At 49.3% G+C, this 18,698-nt stretch overlaps 1 protein-coding gene across 18 annotated transcripts in view; it reads left to right on the forward strand.

Annotated features, from left to right (window-relative positions):
* Nucleotides 1-18,698, forward strand: part of macf1a (microtubule actin crosslinking factor 1a) — a 263,047-nt gene that overhangs the window by 184,466 nt on the left and 59,883 nt on the right. For all 18 annotated transcript variants that reach the window (XM_061741356.1, XM_061741357.1, XM_061741358.1 and 15 more), the window contains 8 exons: nt 80-209; nt 1,324-1,523; nt 2,699-2,923; nt 3,000-3,276; nt 4,145-4,926; nt 5,634-5,840; nt 8,165-8,482; nt 8,560-8,742. In XM_061741356.1, the coding sequence (XP_061597340.1) occupies nt 80-209; nt 1,324-1,523; nt 2,699-2,923; nt 3,000-3,276; nt 4,145-4,926; nt 5,634-5,840; nt 8,165-8,482; nt 8,560-8,742 (2,322 nt within the window). The remainder of the gene's footprint in view (nt 1-79; nt 210-1,323; nt 1,524-2,698; nt 2,924-2,999; nt 3,277-4,144; nt 4,927-5,633; nt 5,841-8,164; nt 8,483-8,559; nt 8,743-18,698) is intronic.

An 18,698-nucleotide genomic window follows, 5' to 3' on the forward strand; every position in this document is an offset into this window, starting at 1 on the left:
GCACATATATTCTGATATTAAGTGCTTTACTATGGTTTTAACTCCGAGAAGTTAAGCCCCGTCTTCCTCTCCCCTGCAGGCGCTGCTGTCGGAGCTCGCTGAGCATTCTGGGACGGTGGATGAGGTGAAGAGCACGCTGAGGAAGCTGATCGCTGAGAACCCAGACTCTCCCGAGGCCGAGACGTGGAGGCAGCAGCTGCAGGAGATAGGTACGAGCTGCAGGGGATAGGTACGAGCTGCAGGAGATAGGTACGAGCTGCAGGGGATAGGTACGAGCTGCAGGAGATAGGTACGAGCTGCAGGAGATAGGTACGAGCTGCAGGGGATAGGTACGAGCTGCAGGGGATAAGTACGAGCTGCAGGGGATAAGTACGAGCTGCAGGGGATAGGTACGAGCTGCAGGAGATAGGTACGAGCTGCAGGAGATAGGTACGAGCTGCAGGAGATAGGTACGAGCTGCAGGGGATAGGTACGAGCTGCAGGAGATAGGTACGAGCTGGAAGGGATAGGTACGAGCTGCAGGGGATAGGTACGAGCTGCAGGAGATAGGTACGAGCTGCAGGAGATAGGTACGAGCTGCAGGAGATAGGTACGAGCTGCAGGGGATAGGTACGAGCTGCAGGAGATAGGTACGAGCTGCAGGGGATAGGTACGAGCTGCAGGAGATAGGTACGAGCTGCAGGGGATAGGTACGAGCTGCAGGGGATAGGTACGAGCTGCAGGGGATAGGTACGAGCTGCAGGAGATAGGTACGAGCTGCTGGGGATAGGTACGAGCTGCAGGGGATAGGTACGAGCTGCAGGGCAAACGTTTTAGAGGACTCGTGTTCTGTCACATCCGTGTTGATAAATCAGAGGTCTTGAGAGGAACAACTAAAAATAGTGAAGAATTGCTGGAAAATGTCTTTATGGAGGCATAAACCTGGAGGATGAGACGCGAGGGGGAGAATGTTTAGCAGGATGAGCAGCATCCAGGGAGCGAGTGGGAAGGATTCCTGTCAGAGCTGTTTGTTCAACACTCACGCTTGATATTTTTACCAGAGCGAAGCACAAATATGCAAGGTGGAGTCCAAGAAGGAGGCTTTATGTTTCATATTTCACAATGTCTTTTCTTAGCCATTTGAGTGCACACACATGCACGCTGCTGGATGCCCAGAACATGACTCAGAGAGGCTGCAGGAGCAAAGTCTGCAGTTGATTTTGACATGAAAGGAGATGTTTTCTCCATCGTGATGCTGCAGAAAATAATAATAATAAACCAAAACAGGTTTTCCCTCCGGTAACATGCAGGTAATCTGTTTTTTTGTTGTTTTTTTTCCTTCAGACTCGCGCTGGCAAGCGGCCAATCAGACGGCGGCCCAGCGGCAGACGGAGCTGGAGACCTGCGCCGACCGGCTGGGCAGCTTCGCCTCGGCGGCCGGTCAGCTGGGACCCTGGCTGAGGGAGAAGGAGCTGATGATGAGCGTGCTGGGACCCCTGAGCATCGACCCCAACATGCTGAACACGCAGAAACAACAAGTGCAGGTACAGACACTTCTGAGGTTTTACGCGCCAGATGAGACCGACCAGGTCTCAAAAGCAGCTAAATGCAACTGACGTGATGCTTTACTCTCATTATTTATTCAACAAAAACTGCCAAAGTGGTGTGGGAGTCACTAACGACCCACCAGGGGCTGCAGATCGCATGTTCTTGTTAACGGGTCATTAACAGCTGGGAAAACATCTATAAAGCCGATCTTTTTCTCAATTTGTTGTTGTGGAGCGTTCAATCAGTGCTGAGGAAGGAAAGACATCAGCAATAACCTCTAATAGTCAGTCTGGGAAGACCTTAAAGATGTTTTAGGACAACTTTAGATCCATCCTTCTCAATCAAGACCAGTGATGATGTTTCTAGGAGGGAGTGTCCAGGAAATCCACGTCAGAGAAACGGTTCATAAAACAAGAAACAAGAATTACACGTCAGAAGTCATCCTGTTGCCGTTTCATCAATGATAGATGGACAGATGGATGGATAGAGAGATAGATAGATAGATAGATAGATAGATAGATAGATAGATAGATAGATAGATAGATAGATAGATAGATAGATAGATAGATGTACATATGGATGGATAGATAGATGGATGTAGAGATAGATAAGTTATTAATCCTGAGGGAAACTCAAAGTATTCAGCACCTACAAAGATGCCAAAAAAATCAGGTTAGTATCAACGACAAACCTCAATGAAAGTGTCAAGTGTAGATTAAAAAATAAATATCATGGCAGCATCGCTTTTGTTGGCAAGTTAGCTTTAAAAGAACAAAAAAACAACAACACAAACTTCAGGAATATCTCCAAAGTTCAGAGCTCAGCCTGACTGAAATGCTGCGGCGGGACCTTGTGAGAGCCGCACGAGAATAAATGAATGAACTGAAGCAACAAAGTGAAAACAAGGCGGCAAAATTCCTCTGCGTTGATGCGAGAAGCTGATAACGTCATAAAGAAAACATCTATTTCACGTTACTGGCGCTGAAGGAGCTTTGTGTTTCATCGCTGGGTGGACATAGTTTAATTCATCTGAGGTTGTATTTACGTAGTTTCACGACCACCAGATCTTTTCATGTCCTTAAATGTTCTGCAGCTTCATCTTCATCTCTCCGTTTCCTCCACTGACAGAGATGACAGAAGTTTGTCTGATGTTTTTCAAACCCTTGTGTAGTTCATGCTGCGTGAGTTTGAGACGCGGCGGCCGCAGTTCGACCAGCTGACCCAGTCGGCGGAGGGGATCCTCTCCCAGACCGATGCTGCCCAGGACCCCAAAGACCTGGAGGAGGTCCAGGCGGAGCTGCGCTCCGTCTCCCAGCAGTGGGAGGACCTGACGGGCCGACTGACTCAGAGGTCGGACCACATCGATCAGGCCCAAGGGACCAGCGAACGGTACCAGGTGAGGCCCGGATGCAGTGGGGGTGGGAACGGTGGGGCGGTTAGACGGTGAGATGACGGGATCTCCTCCTCCGCAGGCGCTGCTCAAGGAGCTCTCCTCCAGCGTCTCCGCCCTGAGCGACAGGCTAGACGGCCAGGCAGCGCTGAGCGCCCAGCCCGAGGCGCTGAGGCGGCGGCTCCAGGAGACCGGAGAGGTCCGGTCAGAGCTGGAGCGGCGGCGCACCGAGCTGGCCGAGGCGGAGCGGCTCTGTCAGGAGCTGAGCGCCATCGTGGCCGAGCCGTACCTGAAGGAGGAGCTGAGCAAGCGGCTGGAGAGCGTCAGCGGACCTCTGAAGAGTTTGGAGGAGCGAGCAGGTGCGTGGTTTCAGGTCGTCTCAATGATAACTTGACTTGTAGTCAAAACCACATAAACCGAGACCAAGACCAGAGAGTATCAAGACCGAAGCCAGAAACAAACCTAGTAATTTCCTCATCAGCTCCATCTTGGTTCAGCTAGTTTCCATATGAGCTTGTATTCAACTGCAGCACAATAACACAGAGAAGTGGATGATGATGTTGAACTCACTATAAATGTTTTCATCCATCAGCTGAGATCAGATATGTGTGGTGACTGCACTACTGCTATTTCTACACTATTGGAGGATTGACTCCAGTGCTTTTAAGGATTGGCACGACTACTAACTAGTCCCAAAGTATCTACCAGAATAACCAGCTCCAACACCCCCCTCCACCTCAGAAAAGGAATGAATAGTAAATGTTACTGATTTAAATTGGACCTAATTTGGAGATGAAAGCTGAATTTTAAATATTAAAGATACAATTATCAAATTGAAATTACATTATTTACCATTATAATAATCAGATTACACCGTATATCAGCATCACTGAAATGGACGTGATGCTTAATCAATCACAACGATATGCAAATATTATCCATATATTTATTCAAACAAGGCCGTTATAAACACAAAACTGTAATTAAATACAGACAAACATGCAGATGCACCAAAACATTAAATTAAATGAAAATACAAATAGTTTACAAAACTGTACATTAACAAACAAGAGGAACAACTCACCTTGGTGCAACGGCATCTCAATTATCCGAGCCCGAGACCAAGACCACAAAAATGTGGTCTGGAACTACAAGTCTAGTAATAACCTTTTGTAACTGATGATCAGTGTTTGTTTAATATCTATAACGCTGCGTTCTCTCCTGCAGCTGACGGCCTCTCCCAGCTCCAGGCCGCCCTTTCTTCCACCCAGCAGTTCCAGCAGATGTTTGCGGAGCTGCGCTCCTGGCTGGACCGGCAGGCGGACCCCAGCAAGACCTCCTCCGTCCCGTTGCCATGCCAACCGGGGGCCATCCGCTCCCTGCTGGCGGAGACGGACGAGCTCCAGCGCGGCGTGGCCAGCCAGCGAGGCTCCTACGAGCTGATCCAGGCCGAGGGGGCGTCGCTGCTCGCCACGCTGCCGGCGGAGGAGCGGTCGGCCCTCCAGTCCCGCCTCGCCGCCCTGCGGCAGGACTGGGACGAGCTGAACCAGCAGATCTCCCAGCGCGAGGCCCGGCTGAAGAGCACCCTGAGCAAGGCGGAAGCATACCAGCAGCACAGGGCGGAGCTGGCGCCGTGGCTGGCGGAGTGCGAAGAGAAGGACGGGCAGGTCCAGCCGTCCCTGGACCCGTCCGCCCTGGACGACGCCCTGCAGAGGGCCCGCGCTCTGGCGCTGGACCTGGAGAGACGGCAGCCGCTGCTGGAGGCCTTCAACGCCGCGGCGGACCAGCTGCTGGAGCAGTGCTGCGTCGGGGAGGACGAGGTCCGGGACGAGAAGGCGCAGCTGAACCGGCGGGTGGACGGGCTGAGCGAGACGCTGCTCAGCCGGACCTCCCAGCTGGAGGAGCTGGCCGGACGCCTCAAGGAGTTCGATGAGGGCCGGCAGGCCGTGGAGCGGAGGCTGGAGGCCGCCAAGCACCAGATCGAGGTCCAGGAGGCTCTGGGACCACAGGTACTGAGTTTATTTGTTTATTTTTTGTTTATTATTTATTGGATCCCCATTAGTCCTCATAAATATGAAGACTATTCTTCCTGGGGTCCACATTAAACCAAACAATCAACAATACAGCATTTATGCAAAGAATTACATGGATCAATTAACCTGAAAATATTAACATGAATTTCTCAGTGCATATGAACATTAAATAATACTAATAATAATAATATGAACATTGAATAATACAATGCAAATTAATGTAAATTACAGAGTAGAATGTAATGTACCGAGTACAATGTAAATTAATAAGTAACCTGATTGATAGAAATATTAACATGAATGGATTCCCTTAACGTAGTTTACTAATAGACTATTGTAACATAATATTATATCGAAACACAGCTTCTCTCAGTTTAATTTTGTAACTAGCCATTCCTGTGGTTGAAATCAAGTGTTTTGAGTGCGTTGGTTCTCGGTAAATGCAAGATGAAGTTGTTTGCTGAGGCCTGTCTAGTTCTATAATTATGTTTCTCATTTGTCGGATGAAGTTGTAAATACAAAAAAACAGGTTTATGAAAGGTGTAAATCTTTCTCAAAAACATTATGAGACTATAAGCCAGTCTTTTCTTCCACTGCATCCATGTGAGTCTCAGGTGATGACCCCCCCCCCCCCCCCCCCCCCACGTACGCGTCACTCTACTAACTCCCCCTCTCCCATTCAGGCGTGCAGCGCTAAAAGCCTGGAGAGGCTGAGGAGCCAGCAGCAGAGTCTGAGGTCCCTGCAGCCTCAGGTGGTCTACCTCAGGGACCTGGCCCAGGGACTGGTGCAGGACGCTCCCCAGACCCCGGGAGGAGGCCCGGGGGGGGCGCAGAGGCTCCAGAACCAGGCCAAGGAAACCGAGGACGAATATGAGGACGTCACGGACAAGGTGAGGAGCAGGAGATGTGGTCCAGCTGTTTGATAAAACCAGAAACACTCCTGGAGACGTTTCCTTTAAGGATGGAAACTGAGAGCTTAGAAACGGGATACGAGGTTGAAGATCATACATGTAGAAATGTTTCCCATCTTCATGATCCTGATTGGACGTCGTAGTGAGAACCGTGGGCTTACCGAGTTCCGCCGGCGCTCTGATGGGAGCAGGTCCGGTCACGTGGGAACACGGCTAGGAAATCAGCCGAACACGAGCAGAGCAGCGGCGGTTAAGAACGGACGTAACCGCAGCAATTTATTCCCTCCGGACCCGAACTATTTATACCAGAGGTCACTGTGTGTGTGTGTGTGTGTGCGCGTGTGTGTGTGTGTGTGTGTGTGTGTGTGTGTGTGTGTGTGTGTGTGTGTGTGTGTGTGTGTGTGTGTGTGTGTGTGTGTGTGTGTGTGTGTGTGTGTGTGTGTGTGTGTGTGTGTGTGTGTGTGTGTGTGTGTGTGTGTGTGTGGCTGACAGACACCAGAACAACCCTCGCTGCTGGACTCGCTGTCGTCATATATGGTCACTGTTGACGCTGGAGGCGTCGTTATTGTTTGAAACGTAAACCAGAGCTTCAGGAGTTCGGCACCTGCAGAGCTGCATCCACGTTTCTGCTCTTCGGCCTTTAAATATTCCATTTAAGGTTACGACGGTCATGGGTTCAGATGTCTGACGTCTCCACGCTGCTTTTTACTGACGCGTCATCGTTCTCCAGGTGTTCTCACCTGCTCGGTTCGGTGGCTGGATTTTCTCTTTTGGTTTTAGACAGAAGAGACTCAAAGTCCGTCCTCTTCATCCTGATTGTGGACAAGTGCATCTCCACTTCTTCTCCACTTCTTGTAGAGAGTATTTTTATTAATCCCAGCTTCAGATATTGCATAGTCTCTTTAGTCCAGTGGGAGTACGAAGGAAGAAGAGGGTCTTTCCATCTGAGCAAAATCAGTCGTTTATTTGCCATTTGTACATGTGTTAAAGTACATGCAGACGACACTCAGTACAAACTAAAAACTTTTTAAAACTCCATTTAAAAACTAAAACAGGAAATAAAAAAGAACAAAATGACAAATAAATATTTGAAACTACACTATTGTACGTTTCCCGGTTGGTAATTTAGTCAAGAGGACTGATGGTACTTTGATTTGCCATCAGTGTCACTGCAGCTTTGTCTAAGGCTGTATGTAGAGTGTTTGAGGAGGCTGTGTGCGTCTCTGATGATGCTATGTGCCTTCTTTGTGCAGGGTTGTGTGTAAACGGTGTCCATAGAGGGAAGTTTTGTTTTTTGTTTTGTTTTAGAGTACTAGAGGCCACCACATTGGATTTAAAATAACTTAAATTTGACCCCAAACAGCAGTGAGAGTGGATGCATCTATTGGCTTCAATAATGTAGTAAACAATATTGTAGCAATAATATTGTATAATATTGTATTTGGGATATTTAGGATAATCTAAAGTTGACAACTGAAATAGATTCAGATGGCCATATAGCTTACTTATAACCTGCTTTAAGTGTTTCCCCAGCTTGAAAATAGTCTAACAAAGATACTGAGGGGCAGGAGGGAAAGCAACTGGAATGTGGGGCAGCTGCAGGTCCTTAAAAAGTCTTAAAAAGTCTTACATTTTTGCTAAAATAATGCCTTTACATGTCTTAATTTGTCTTAAATCTCAATCCAAGTGTCTTAATTTTAGTTGGAATCATCATTAAAAAGTTTATTTTATCGTTTTGAGGAGAATCTCCTGCGGAGGGTCTAAATCTGTGTTGCCAGGTTGGGCAAGTTTCTGCCCAATTGGGCTGAAAAATATGTTTGTGCTGCTTTTCCTCGTTTTTACTAAATATTTAGGAGAAATTATTAACAAAAAACTTCCCATTATGGCAGAGAAAAGTAAAGCGTTTTATTTGCTTAAATGTACTAAATTGAATTGTCTTTGTTTGGAGCCTGAACTTTTTTCAGCTATTTAGTGGTGTTTTGAAGCTTAATTGACGGTTTTAACATAAAGCATCATTCGGGCTAGTTTTTCATTATTTCGGTGGGTTTTACATCACGTTTGGGCTGGAACCTTCCAGCCAGATCTGGCAACCTCGACTTCAACGCTGGATTTGTTAGTGACTTGTGTTTTTGGTCTTACATTTTGTTATTAAAAAGTCAAACCTGTAGACACCCTGACAAAACTTTACAATTGTAGATATTTAAAGAAGTGGGATTTAGGGATATTAAAAACATCTACTACTTTGTTGTTTTTCTTATTAAGGATTTAACTCTTTAAATCTAACCGTGGTCTTCCTCCGGCAGATCGAGCAGTGCTGCTCCTCCCTGGAGTCGCGGCTGCAGGGTGTCGGCGAGGTCCAGGGTCACGTGCGGGACGTCTTCTCGCGCCTCTCTGACCTGGACGACGAGCTGGACTCCCTCGGCCCCGTGGGTCGCGACGCCGACTCGCTGGCGTCGCAGGCCGAGGCCGTGAAGGGCTTCCTCTCCCGCCTAGCCGACCTCAGGGCGGAGCTGGAGGGCCACGCTACGGACTGCACCGCCATGCTGCGCCGGGAGGGCTCCTCGCCCGACCTGCTGGCTCTCCGGAGGGAGACGGAGGCTCTGAGCCGCCAGGCCGGCAAGGTGAGTGACGACTACGACGACGTAGCCTTTGATCCGTGGCATTTCTGTCCCTTCACCGTGTTTCCTGCTCTGTCCAGCTGAGTGAGCGCGGCCAGGCCCGGCTGGGGCAGATCGAGGACTCCGGCGACAGGGTGCGGGACTTCTACGGCCTGGTGGCGGAGCTGCAAGGCCTGCTGGGACGCGCCGAAGACGGGCTGAACACACAGGCGGTGGTGGGAACAGAGGTGGACATGATGAAGCAGCAGCTGCAGGAGTTCAAGGTAGGAGCAGCTGCTCGTCTCGGTAGAACCATGTTCTGGTCGGGTGGTCGGGTCAGATCCACACAGATCTACACAGATCCACAGAGACGGGCCATTTCCCGGCTCAAGCTCGTCTTTCTCCTGTCACGCCGCTGAAATCAAGTTTCACGATGAACAGAACGTGTCGGGTGTGACCCAGTCTTTGGTTCTGAGTGCAGCTCTTGGTTCATAGTGACTCTGGGTCGGTTCTGCCCCCCCCCCACTGAGGTGAGGACTTGTCGGTAGTGGAAACCAACTCATGGTGTTTACTTGAGTCACGCACCTTTGAAAAGCCTGACAGGCTTCTGAATCACCCCCCCCCCCCTCTGTCATCGTCATGCTGTCAGTGTTTCACCATTTTCCATCAAATGCATAAACACGATCTTTTTATATCCCTTCCTCCTGACTGTCTTTTCTTTCTGACCATGTTGTTTTTGTGAAATATTACCAAACATTTACTGCTGCTGCTGCTTTCATCTCAAATACGAGACTACGAGATGTCGTCAGCGGGTCCTCAGCGGTCGTTTTGGTCCTTTTGTGAAGATTTAAACCCACTTAACCGTGTAATTACAGTTTGACTGCACCAAACACACAAACATCAACTCCTCTGTCTGAAGATAGAGTATTAATAGACGGTGAGAGGCCACAACTCCACAGTTATGACACTTCAGAAATGTCCAGATTGCATAAATAATTACTTGAGAGATGAAAAACTCGTCTCGGCACACAGACGTCCCTCAGTTCGGCTGTTATCGTTAAAGATGATGCAACTTCCTGTCCACTTATCTTCAGCTATGCGACCTCTCTCCTCCGATGACTCGTGTGATTATGAGCGAGAGGATGAGAGAACACGCTCTTCACCTCTTTCTGGGTTTCATCGCTGCCCCGTTGACCTCTCGGAGTCCCTCGGCGGGTTTCCGGGTCTTTCTTCTTCCCCCTCGCTGGGCCGCTAACGAGAACAAGCCCGAGAAACGTGGGACAGATAAAAGGAGCTCTTGAAAGACGAGAGACTGAAAGATAAACGGGCTCCGAGGAGGATCAAACGGGCCGGACTCGTTCCGCGTGTGCTGCAGTCCCGTTAGTCACGCCAGCGAGCAGATCTGCAGCCTCATATAATCAGGTTAAGGGAGAAATGTTCCTCAAAGACACGACTTTATCTGAGCTGAAGGCGCTCGGCATGAGCCTGAAGAGATGGAGTATAGATTAATTATTGGGAATATTTGAGTCTGATTGAGCTGAATAAAGAACCTTTATTTAATATTTAAATCCTGGCATGAAGTCACAGACGAGAGGTTCAAGTTGCTCTTTTTACATTTTGAAGTGTTTATTGGGCCTTTAAACAAACGTTGACCCATAAATGTGTGTTTTTTTTGTGGCTTTTCTGACCTCGACTATGTTGGTTTTTATTTTTCTAAGTCGGTCCTGTCCTGGAGGGAGAGAGGACCGAGAGTATCTCACCTTTAACACGTTACAGGTCTTGAATCATCCTGTTTTTGCTTTGATTTGTGTCTTTTCACTGTTTTCTGTCCATTTCCACATTTTAAATGGAATAAATTTCACAGAGTGATGATTTTAGAGTCAAACCCAGTTTTGTAACATAATCCAGGATTTGGATGTTGACCGTAGCGTTGATCACTCATTGAGATGATTCTGGACACGATTCATGAGAACGAGCGTCTGCAGGGTTTGTGGAGCCCGGAGAAATGCTCCGTCGCTCCGTCTCGGGGGCCGAGGGGTAATTATAGGAGGCCAACAAAGAGAGGATACATCGGGGATGTTGTAAAGATTTGAAGAAGGAAAGACGAGGGAGAAGATGAGAAAATAAAGGGATGCAGGGATTGTTCAACCCTCTTTAATATTTGTTAACTGCAGCGTATAACAGCTCTGGAGAGGAGTGAGGCGACGTGGAGGAGGCTCCCCTCTTTGTCTGCACCTCCCTGGAGCTGCTCTCCGTCTGGTTCCCTGTAACCGATCCAGCTCGGCTCATTTCAAACCTAAACATGTCTGTCTGGCTCCGAAACAGTCCAGGTCCTCCCTCCCCTCCCCCACCGGACCCCCTTTCAAATCCAGGGGGATGATGTCATGCCGATGCTTAAAAAGACGCGGGGGCTGTGTGTGTGTGTGTGTGTGTGTGTGTGTGTGTGTGTGTGTGTGTGTGTGTGTGTGTGTGTGTGTGTGTGTGTGTGTGTGTGTGTGTGTGTGTGTGTGTGTGTGTGTGTGTGTGTGTGTGTGTGTGTGTGTGTGTGTGTGTGTGTGTGGACGAGGGTGGAGGCATGAGGGGTGCTGGGTGTTGTTGTCAGAACACGGTTCAAACTTTCCCAGCAGTGATCTCACAGACGCATACGGGGTCAACGAGGTAGCGGCCGCCGTCTCTCTTCAAGTCCATTCAGCCTTTTAGCACAAAGATTAAAGCTGCAGCCTTACAAACGATGAACGTGGTTCTAAAGTTGCTTTCGTCAACAAAGATTATGACTAAATATCGTCGTCAACGAACCTTTATCACCTGAGGAAAACGAGACGCAACGAAAATGCTGGTCATGTGACGATAACGATGATATATATATAATGCAATATCGTAGAGGAATAAAAACAAGACTAAAATGTAGATTACAAAATAAAAACTCTGCTAGAATGTGTCTTCATTTTTGTTGACCAAAACGAGATGAAATGTTCTAACAAAGATCCTTAATATCCGTTTTTTAAGTTGGGGAGAAATGTGGAAAAATAAGCATGTTGTAAACTCAAATTAGAGTCTTCTGTATCTGGAATGAATGTATTCTTGAGTCTATAAGGTAACAATAATATAATAATAAGAAAAGCAAAATAAAAACTCTGCTAAGATGTGTTTTCGTTGACCAAAACGAGACGAAATGTTCTAACAAAGATCCTTAATGTCCATGTTTTCAGTAGTTTCTTCTGGTTTAGTTCTGCTGCTGGGTGATGTTAGTCCTCAATCCCAGTCGCTGCAGCGGGGAATCAGATCCAGAAGATGCAGCTGCAGAGTTAGAGGCTGATGCCGTTAACGCAGAGGGAGGGAGGGAGGGAGTAAAGAAGGAAGGAAAGGAGTAAGGGAGTAAAGAAGGAAGGAAAGGAGTAAGGGAGTAAAGAAGGAAGGAAAGGAGTAAGGGAGTAAAGAAGGAAGGAAGGAGGAAGGGAGTAAAGAAGGAAGGAAGGAGGAAGGGAGTAAAGAAGGAAGGAAGGAGGAAGGGAGTAAAGAAGGAAGGAAAGGAGTAAAGAAGGAAAGAAGGAAGGGAGTAAAGAAGGAAGGGAGTAAAGAAGGAAGGAAAGGAGTAAAGAAGGAAGGAAGCAGGAAGGGAGTAAAGAAAGAAGGAAGGGAGGAAGGGAGTAAAGAAGGAAGGAAGGAAGGGAGTAAAGAAGGAAGGAAGGGAGTAAAGAAGGAAGGAAGGGAGTAAAGAAGGAAGGAAAGGAGTAAAGAAGGAAAGAAGGAAGGGAGTAAAGAAAGAAGGAAGGAGGAAGGGAGTAAAGGAGGACAGGAGAATTAGGTCATTTTGACCCAAAGACAGTACAAGGGTTAAAAGACACCGTTAGGAAAGGACAAACATGTACATAATTTACAGTTCAAAATCCTTCTGTACATGTAGTAAATATCTAATCTAACAACAGAAATATCTGCAGCTTGCATATCTTTTTTTTTTTTTTTTTTAAATAGAGCGGATACGGCTTATATGCAGGTGTCGCTTATAGTCCAGAAAATACGGTAGTAGTTTTGCACTCTCTGTCCTGAAGATTAGTCATGGTTCTGTTGATGGTTCTGGAGCGAGGATGGGTAATTCTGTCACAAGAACCTGCAAGGTTAAGTTGTAGTATTTTAATGTTTTTCAACGTGCACCGCGTTTAAAATCGGACTCGGGCCGCCATGCCAGCGCCGGTCCGAGTCCCGGGCTCCCTGCGTGTTTATACTTGACCGTTTTGTCAGCACATTTGTGCTACTGTGGCATCCGTGTTTGTATTTAGGGATGCTCGGCGTGTGAGAGTGTGTGTGTTCGCTCCAGCAGAAGATGCTTCTAATTCCAGTCTTTTTCGGGTTGCAGCAGGAATCTCAGCTGTCTCCGCAACCCAACCCTCACACACACACACACACACACACACACACACACACACACACACACACACACACGAATACACACACGCTCCCCTTCGGGTGTGGCATCAACATCCCTCTGCATGCTCCCAGCGTCCCCAAGCAGCTGACGGTATCTGGGTGGGATGAAGACACACACACACACACACACACACACACACACACACACACACACACACACACACACACACACACACACGGGTGTGAGGAGCTTTACACTGACATTCCTGGGAAGGGCTGGTGGGTCTGGGTGACATCAGAGCGAAGGGCGGGACTAAGACATTGTCCTCCAGCGTCCATCAGTCGCTGCCTCACTCTCCTCCACCTCACTCTCCTCCACCTCACCCTCCTCCACCTCACCGTCTCTCCTCCACCTCACCGTCTCTCCTCCACATCACCGTCTCTCCTCCACCTCACCCTCCTCCACCTCACCGTCTCTCCTCCACCTCACCGTCTCTCCTCCACCTCACCGTCTCTCCTCCACCTCACCGTCTCTCCTCCACCTCACCCTCCTCCACCTCACCGTCTCTCCTCCACCTCACCGTCTCTCCTCCACCTCACCGTCTCTCCTCCACCTCCCCGTCCCTCCTCCACCTCCCCGTCCCTCCTCCACCTCACCGTCTCTCCTCCACCTCACCGTCTCCTCCACCTCACCGTCTCTCCTCCACCTCACCGTCTCTCCTCCACCTCACCGTCCCTCCTCCACCTCACCCTCCTCCACCTCACCGTCTCTCCTCCACCTCACCGTCTCTCCTCCACCTCACCGTCTCTCCTCCACCTCACCGTCTCTCCTCCACCTCACCGTCTCTCCTCCACCTCACCGTCCCTCCTCCACCTCACCGTCTCTCCTCCACCTCCCCGTCCCTCCTCCACCTCACCGTCTCTCCTCCACCTCACCGTCTCTCCTCCACCTCACCGTCTCTCCTCCACCTCACCGTCTCTCCTCCACCTCACCCTCCTCCACCTCACCGTCTCTCCTCCACCTCCCCGTCCCTCCTCCACCTCCCCGTCCCTCCTCCACCTCACCGTCTCTCCTCCACCTCACCGTCTCTCCTCCACCTCACCGTCTCTCCTCCACCTCACCGTCTCTCCTCCACGTCACCGTCTCTCCTCCACCTCACCGTCTCTCCTCCACCTCCCCGTCCCTCCTCCACCTCCCCGTCCCTCCTCCACCTCCCCGTCCCTCCTCCACCTCCCCGTCCCTCCTCCACCTCACCGTCTCTCCTCCACCTCACCGTCCCTCCTCCACCTCACCGTCCCTCCTCCACCTCACCGTCTCTCCTCCACCTCACCGTCCCTCCTCCACCTCACCGTCTCTCCTCCACCTCCCCGTCCCTCCTCCACCTCACCGTCTCTCCTCCACCTCCCCGTCCCTCCTCCACCTCACCGTCTCTCCTCCACCTCACCGTCTCTCCTCCACCTCACCGTCCCTCCTCCACCTCACCGTCTCTCCTCCACCTCACCGTCTCTCCTCCACCTCACCGTCCCTCCTCCACCTCACCGTCTCTCCTCCACCTCACCGTCTCTCCTCCACCTCACCGTCTCTCCTCCACCTCACCGTCTCTCCTCCACCTCACCGTCTCTCCTCCACGTCACCGTCCCTCCTCCACCTCCCCGTCCCTCCTCCACCTCACCGTCTCTCCTCCACCTCACCGTCTCTCCTCCACCTCACTCTCCTCCACCTCACCGTCTCTCCTCCACCTCACCGTCCCTCCTCCACCTCACCGTCCCTCCTCCACCTCACCGTCTCTCCTCCACCTCACCGTCTCTCCTCCACCTCACCGTCTCTCCTCCACCTCACCGTCTCTCCTCCACCTCACCGTCCCTCCTCCACCTCACCGTCCCTCCTCCACCTCTCCCTCCTCCACCTCACCCTCCTCCACCTCACCGTCTCTCCTCCACCTCACCGTCTCTCCTCCACCTCACCGTCTCTCCTCCACCTCACCGTCTCTCCTCCACCTCACCGTCCCTCCTCCACCTCACCGTCCCTCCTCCACCTCACCGTCCCTCCTCCACCTCACCGTCTCTCCTCCACCTCACCGTCTCTCCTCCACCTCACCGTCTCTCCTCCACCTCACCGTCCCTCCTCCACCTCACCGTCCCTCCTCCACCTCACCGTCTCTCCTCCACCTCACCGTCCTGCAGGTTTCCCCGGGCATCTGCAGCCTGGTGACTCATCGTCCTTCCGCATCGACCGCGTCAGCAGCTATTTGATGATTCGGCGTAGAAACTCTGGCCAAACCGGGCCGGAGTTTCGCTCCCTGTCTTTGGCCCGTTTGCTGACGTGGTTAAAGTTTATATATCAGTCATCAACAGTCAGCAGGTTCTCTTTAGCTCGAAAAGGGCGAGATGCTACCGTGTTATTATAAAATCTAAAAGACAAACGAGTTTCAAACTCCCAGTTTTTCACTGTAACCACATTCAGGGTCGTGTAAATACTCCGAACCTTCCAGTGTGTCAGAACCCGTTGACCCGCCCACGACTCGCCTCCTAATCCGAGTCATCCGTCACCTTGACTAAAGCCTGTTTACTGGCTCTCTGCAGCGCTTTTTTCCTACTTCTCCTCTGCCAGTATCTTAATATCGTGACAGAGAGGTTTGGTCCTCCGTCATTATTCAATATGTCTGCACTGATTGGATCACGCTAACATGATTTCTCTGATCATATGACCTGATTCTTGCCGCCGGACCTTCCCGTAACCTCTTCGGTGAGCATCTGTGACCGATCAGGGAGTTACTGGGCCTCGGCCCGGGCTCGCATGTTGTACATTTGCCCGGGACGGCGTGAGTCAAAGCGTTCGTGAGGGAAATGTCTCAGTATTGTCTCAGCTGTTGTGAATTAGAAAGGCATGCCGTGGATCGGCCCGGCCCGGCCTTCCCACTCTCTCCTCTGAGTGGAGTGAAAACTTCTGAATTCTGCTCCGACACGAGCCGGAGATCATCGTTTATGAGCCCAAGTACCGTGAGCCCGGCGGGCCAAGAAAAACGCTCTTCAGTCCGGGGAGACGGGCTTATATAATGAGTTTTATGGGCTCCGGCGGAACGTTACAGCAAATATTTAAAGCTCGGTTAGGAGGGGCGGGTCCACTCCCTCCTCCAGAGCTGCGTGGCAGCAGAACAGATCCGTACCAGTGTTTCACACCAGGTGACATCCGGCGCCGCCCACGGCCCGGCCTCGTGACAACCGGTCGTTTTTAGATGTAAAATATTATGATCTCTTTAGAAGCAGTTAAAGTTTAATAATAAATAAAACGTTTAATAATAAATAACATCTAACATCATCAACCGCGGCGATTCATCCAGCACCACAGCTGAGATCCTCCTCGTTCTGTCATCCTTGTAACTTCTGAACTTTACCGCAGAAGAGGTTCCCGGCCGCCAGTGAGTCACGGCGATGTCACAAAAATAAATAAATCTGGCTGATTGAAAACTCAGACGACCACTTCAAGAGCAAGTCTGTTTTACGACGGTCCAAAATACTTCTTCATGGCACCGCAGAGCCAAAGCAGATCTCCAGGATGGACGGTTGCTGCAAAAGTGGAGAAGGTGCCGGTGCTGACGTGGTTTTACGGCAGGATTTCTCTCTGGATCATCTCCAGCTCAGCTGCGCTGGTTCCCTTGTTTTGTTGTTTTTCTGTCTTTAAAGTTGGGTTGGAGTACAACCCCCTTCCTTTAGCCCCGCCCCCAAAGAACATGAATGACTTGTTTCTCACGCCGTGATTGGATGGTTTTCACAGCCCTGTCACCTCCACACGGGATCAATATTCTTCTGTTTTCACGCAAAGGAACTTTATTAGTTTGCTGTCGATGCGAAAAGCAGATTCATTTAACTCTGAGAGTCCCATCCCATAGGGGTGGGTATTGGGAAGGACCTCACGATACGATACGCATCACGATACTTGAGCCACGATACGATACACATTGCGATATCCCGATTATGCGATATCCCGATTATTACATTCTACATACTTCACCGAAAAATTAAAAAATGCATTACACGTCTTAAAATCCAAGTTGTATAAATGTACATCAGATGATAGTGATGGATCTTAAAATCCGAGTTGCACGTTCATCAGATTATAGTGACAATTCATGGGACAAACTGAGTCAAAACAATGTTTTATTATAACTATACAAGCTAAAGTTACAACATATTTGTATATGTTTTTCATATTATTTACATCATATGAAATTAACATTAAATTTAGTATGAGGTTGCTTTAATTATGTGGCAAATGATAATAAACACAAGAAAGATGGGTACTAAAACCAAGGACAGGCACAGTGATCAGTCAGTATAGATATAAATCCATAAATAAATAAACCTCTGTCCATTATTTTTCATTTTTTAAGGACAGGCAATTGTGTTATATAAAAAATAAATTACAAAATGAAATAAAACATAGAAACCTGAGCTCAGTGCAGGGCCCTCCCAGGGTTGGTAGAGAGTGGCAATGCCCAGGAATGTCACTTAGGTAGGAGCACTGGGTGATAGAATGGGAAAAAATCGGGGATAAAAAAATTTAAAAAAATCGATATTCAAATTTTGAATATCGATATTGAATCGGCTGGAAAAGTATCGCGATATATTGCCATATCGATATTTTTGCCCACCCCTACCATCCCACTATTTTTATTATATTGTACTTACTATGTTTATAGTACATTTATTCAGTTTACAGTACACTTGTTCAGTTTCAGTTTCTTCTTACTGTATTTATTTTATTTTTCATACTTGTAATTTATCTTTATCGTTTATGTTGTTCATGTATCCGACTTAGCACCCGAATTCCCCCGCTGGGGATCAATAAAGAACTATCTTATCTATCTTATCTTATCCCGGGATTCACGCTGCTCATATGAAAGAAAACGCCAGGATTTTCTAGAGAAAACAGACATAAAGGTCTTCAAAGCTTCTTTAAGAGCTTTTCTTTAAGAGGATGATGAACGCTGAGTTAGAGAGCTAAAAGCTGGAGGTGATGGTGATATTTGACGTTCAAACACGTCAGACTCACTAAACCTGCGGCCTCCACGCCAGAGCGAGCAAGTCGGGTACAAGAGGACCAACAAACACTGTCTGTTTGATCGTCCTGCTTGTTTCCAAGAGCAGTAACTGAATAATTAACAGGCTTGTAAACGACTCAGCGGGACGCGTTGGAGATGAAGCGTGTTAAGGGAGAGCATCATGTTCATCTGTGTGTGTGTGTGTGTGTGTGTGTGTGTGTGTGTGTGTGTGTGTGTCTGCTCTTTGTATCCGTGTCGGTCCCGGAACAATAAATGCCTTCACACTTTTACACACCAGCAGGTGAAATACTTTGCGAGTTAATATAAAACCACCCCAGAGAGTTGGAGGAGAAAGGGAAGGTCTGTGGGGAGGGGGGGTGGCGAGGCCAGGTTTCCCCGGCGGGAGGAAACACAAAGCTTCGTTACGTGGCAGCGGTTTAAAGAGCTCCTCATTGATTGGCCGGAGAGAGAATCACCTGAAGGTGCCCCCTCCCCTCGGGTAAATAAGTGACCCAGGAAAGTCAATAAGTTGTGTTTCGGTTCCCTCGGGTCTGCCAAGTGGTTTCCAACCCCCCCCTGGACCCTGACGGGGGGCGGTGGCGCTTTTACACACCTCCTCAAACCCCCGGCCTGTCCTGACCTCTGAGGTATCCGTGACGACGGAGAGGCGAGTGAATGAGTGGAAAAGTCACTCGGCTGGTTCCACAAAGGAGTCGACTAATCAGATTTAATCATGAGCAGATGACTGCCCCCCCGCCCCGGCGCCCCTCCCTCCATCCCTCATCGTAGGGTTTGAATCTCCGTCGGTTAAACCGGCGACAAACCCCTTTTGT

This window comes from Cololabis saira, chromosome 15 (assembly GCF_033807715.1).
Source record: "Cololabis saira isolate AMF1-May2022 chromosome 15, fColSai1.1, whole genome shotgun sequence".
NCBI classification, from domain to species: domain Eukaryota; kingdom Metazoa; phylum Chordata; class Actinopteri; order Beloniformes; family Belonidae; genus Cololabis; species Cololabis saira.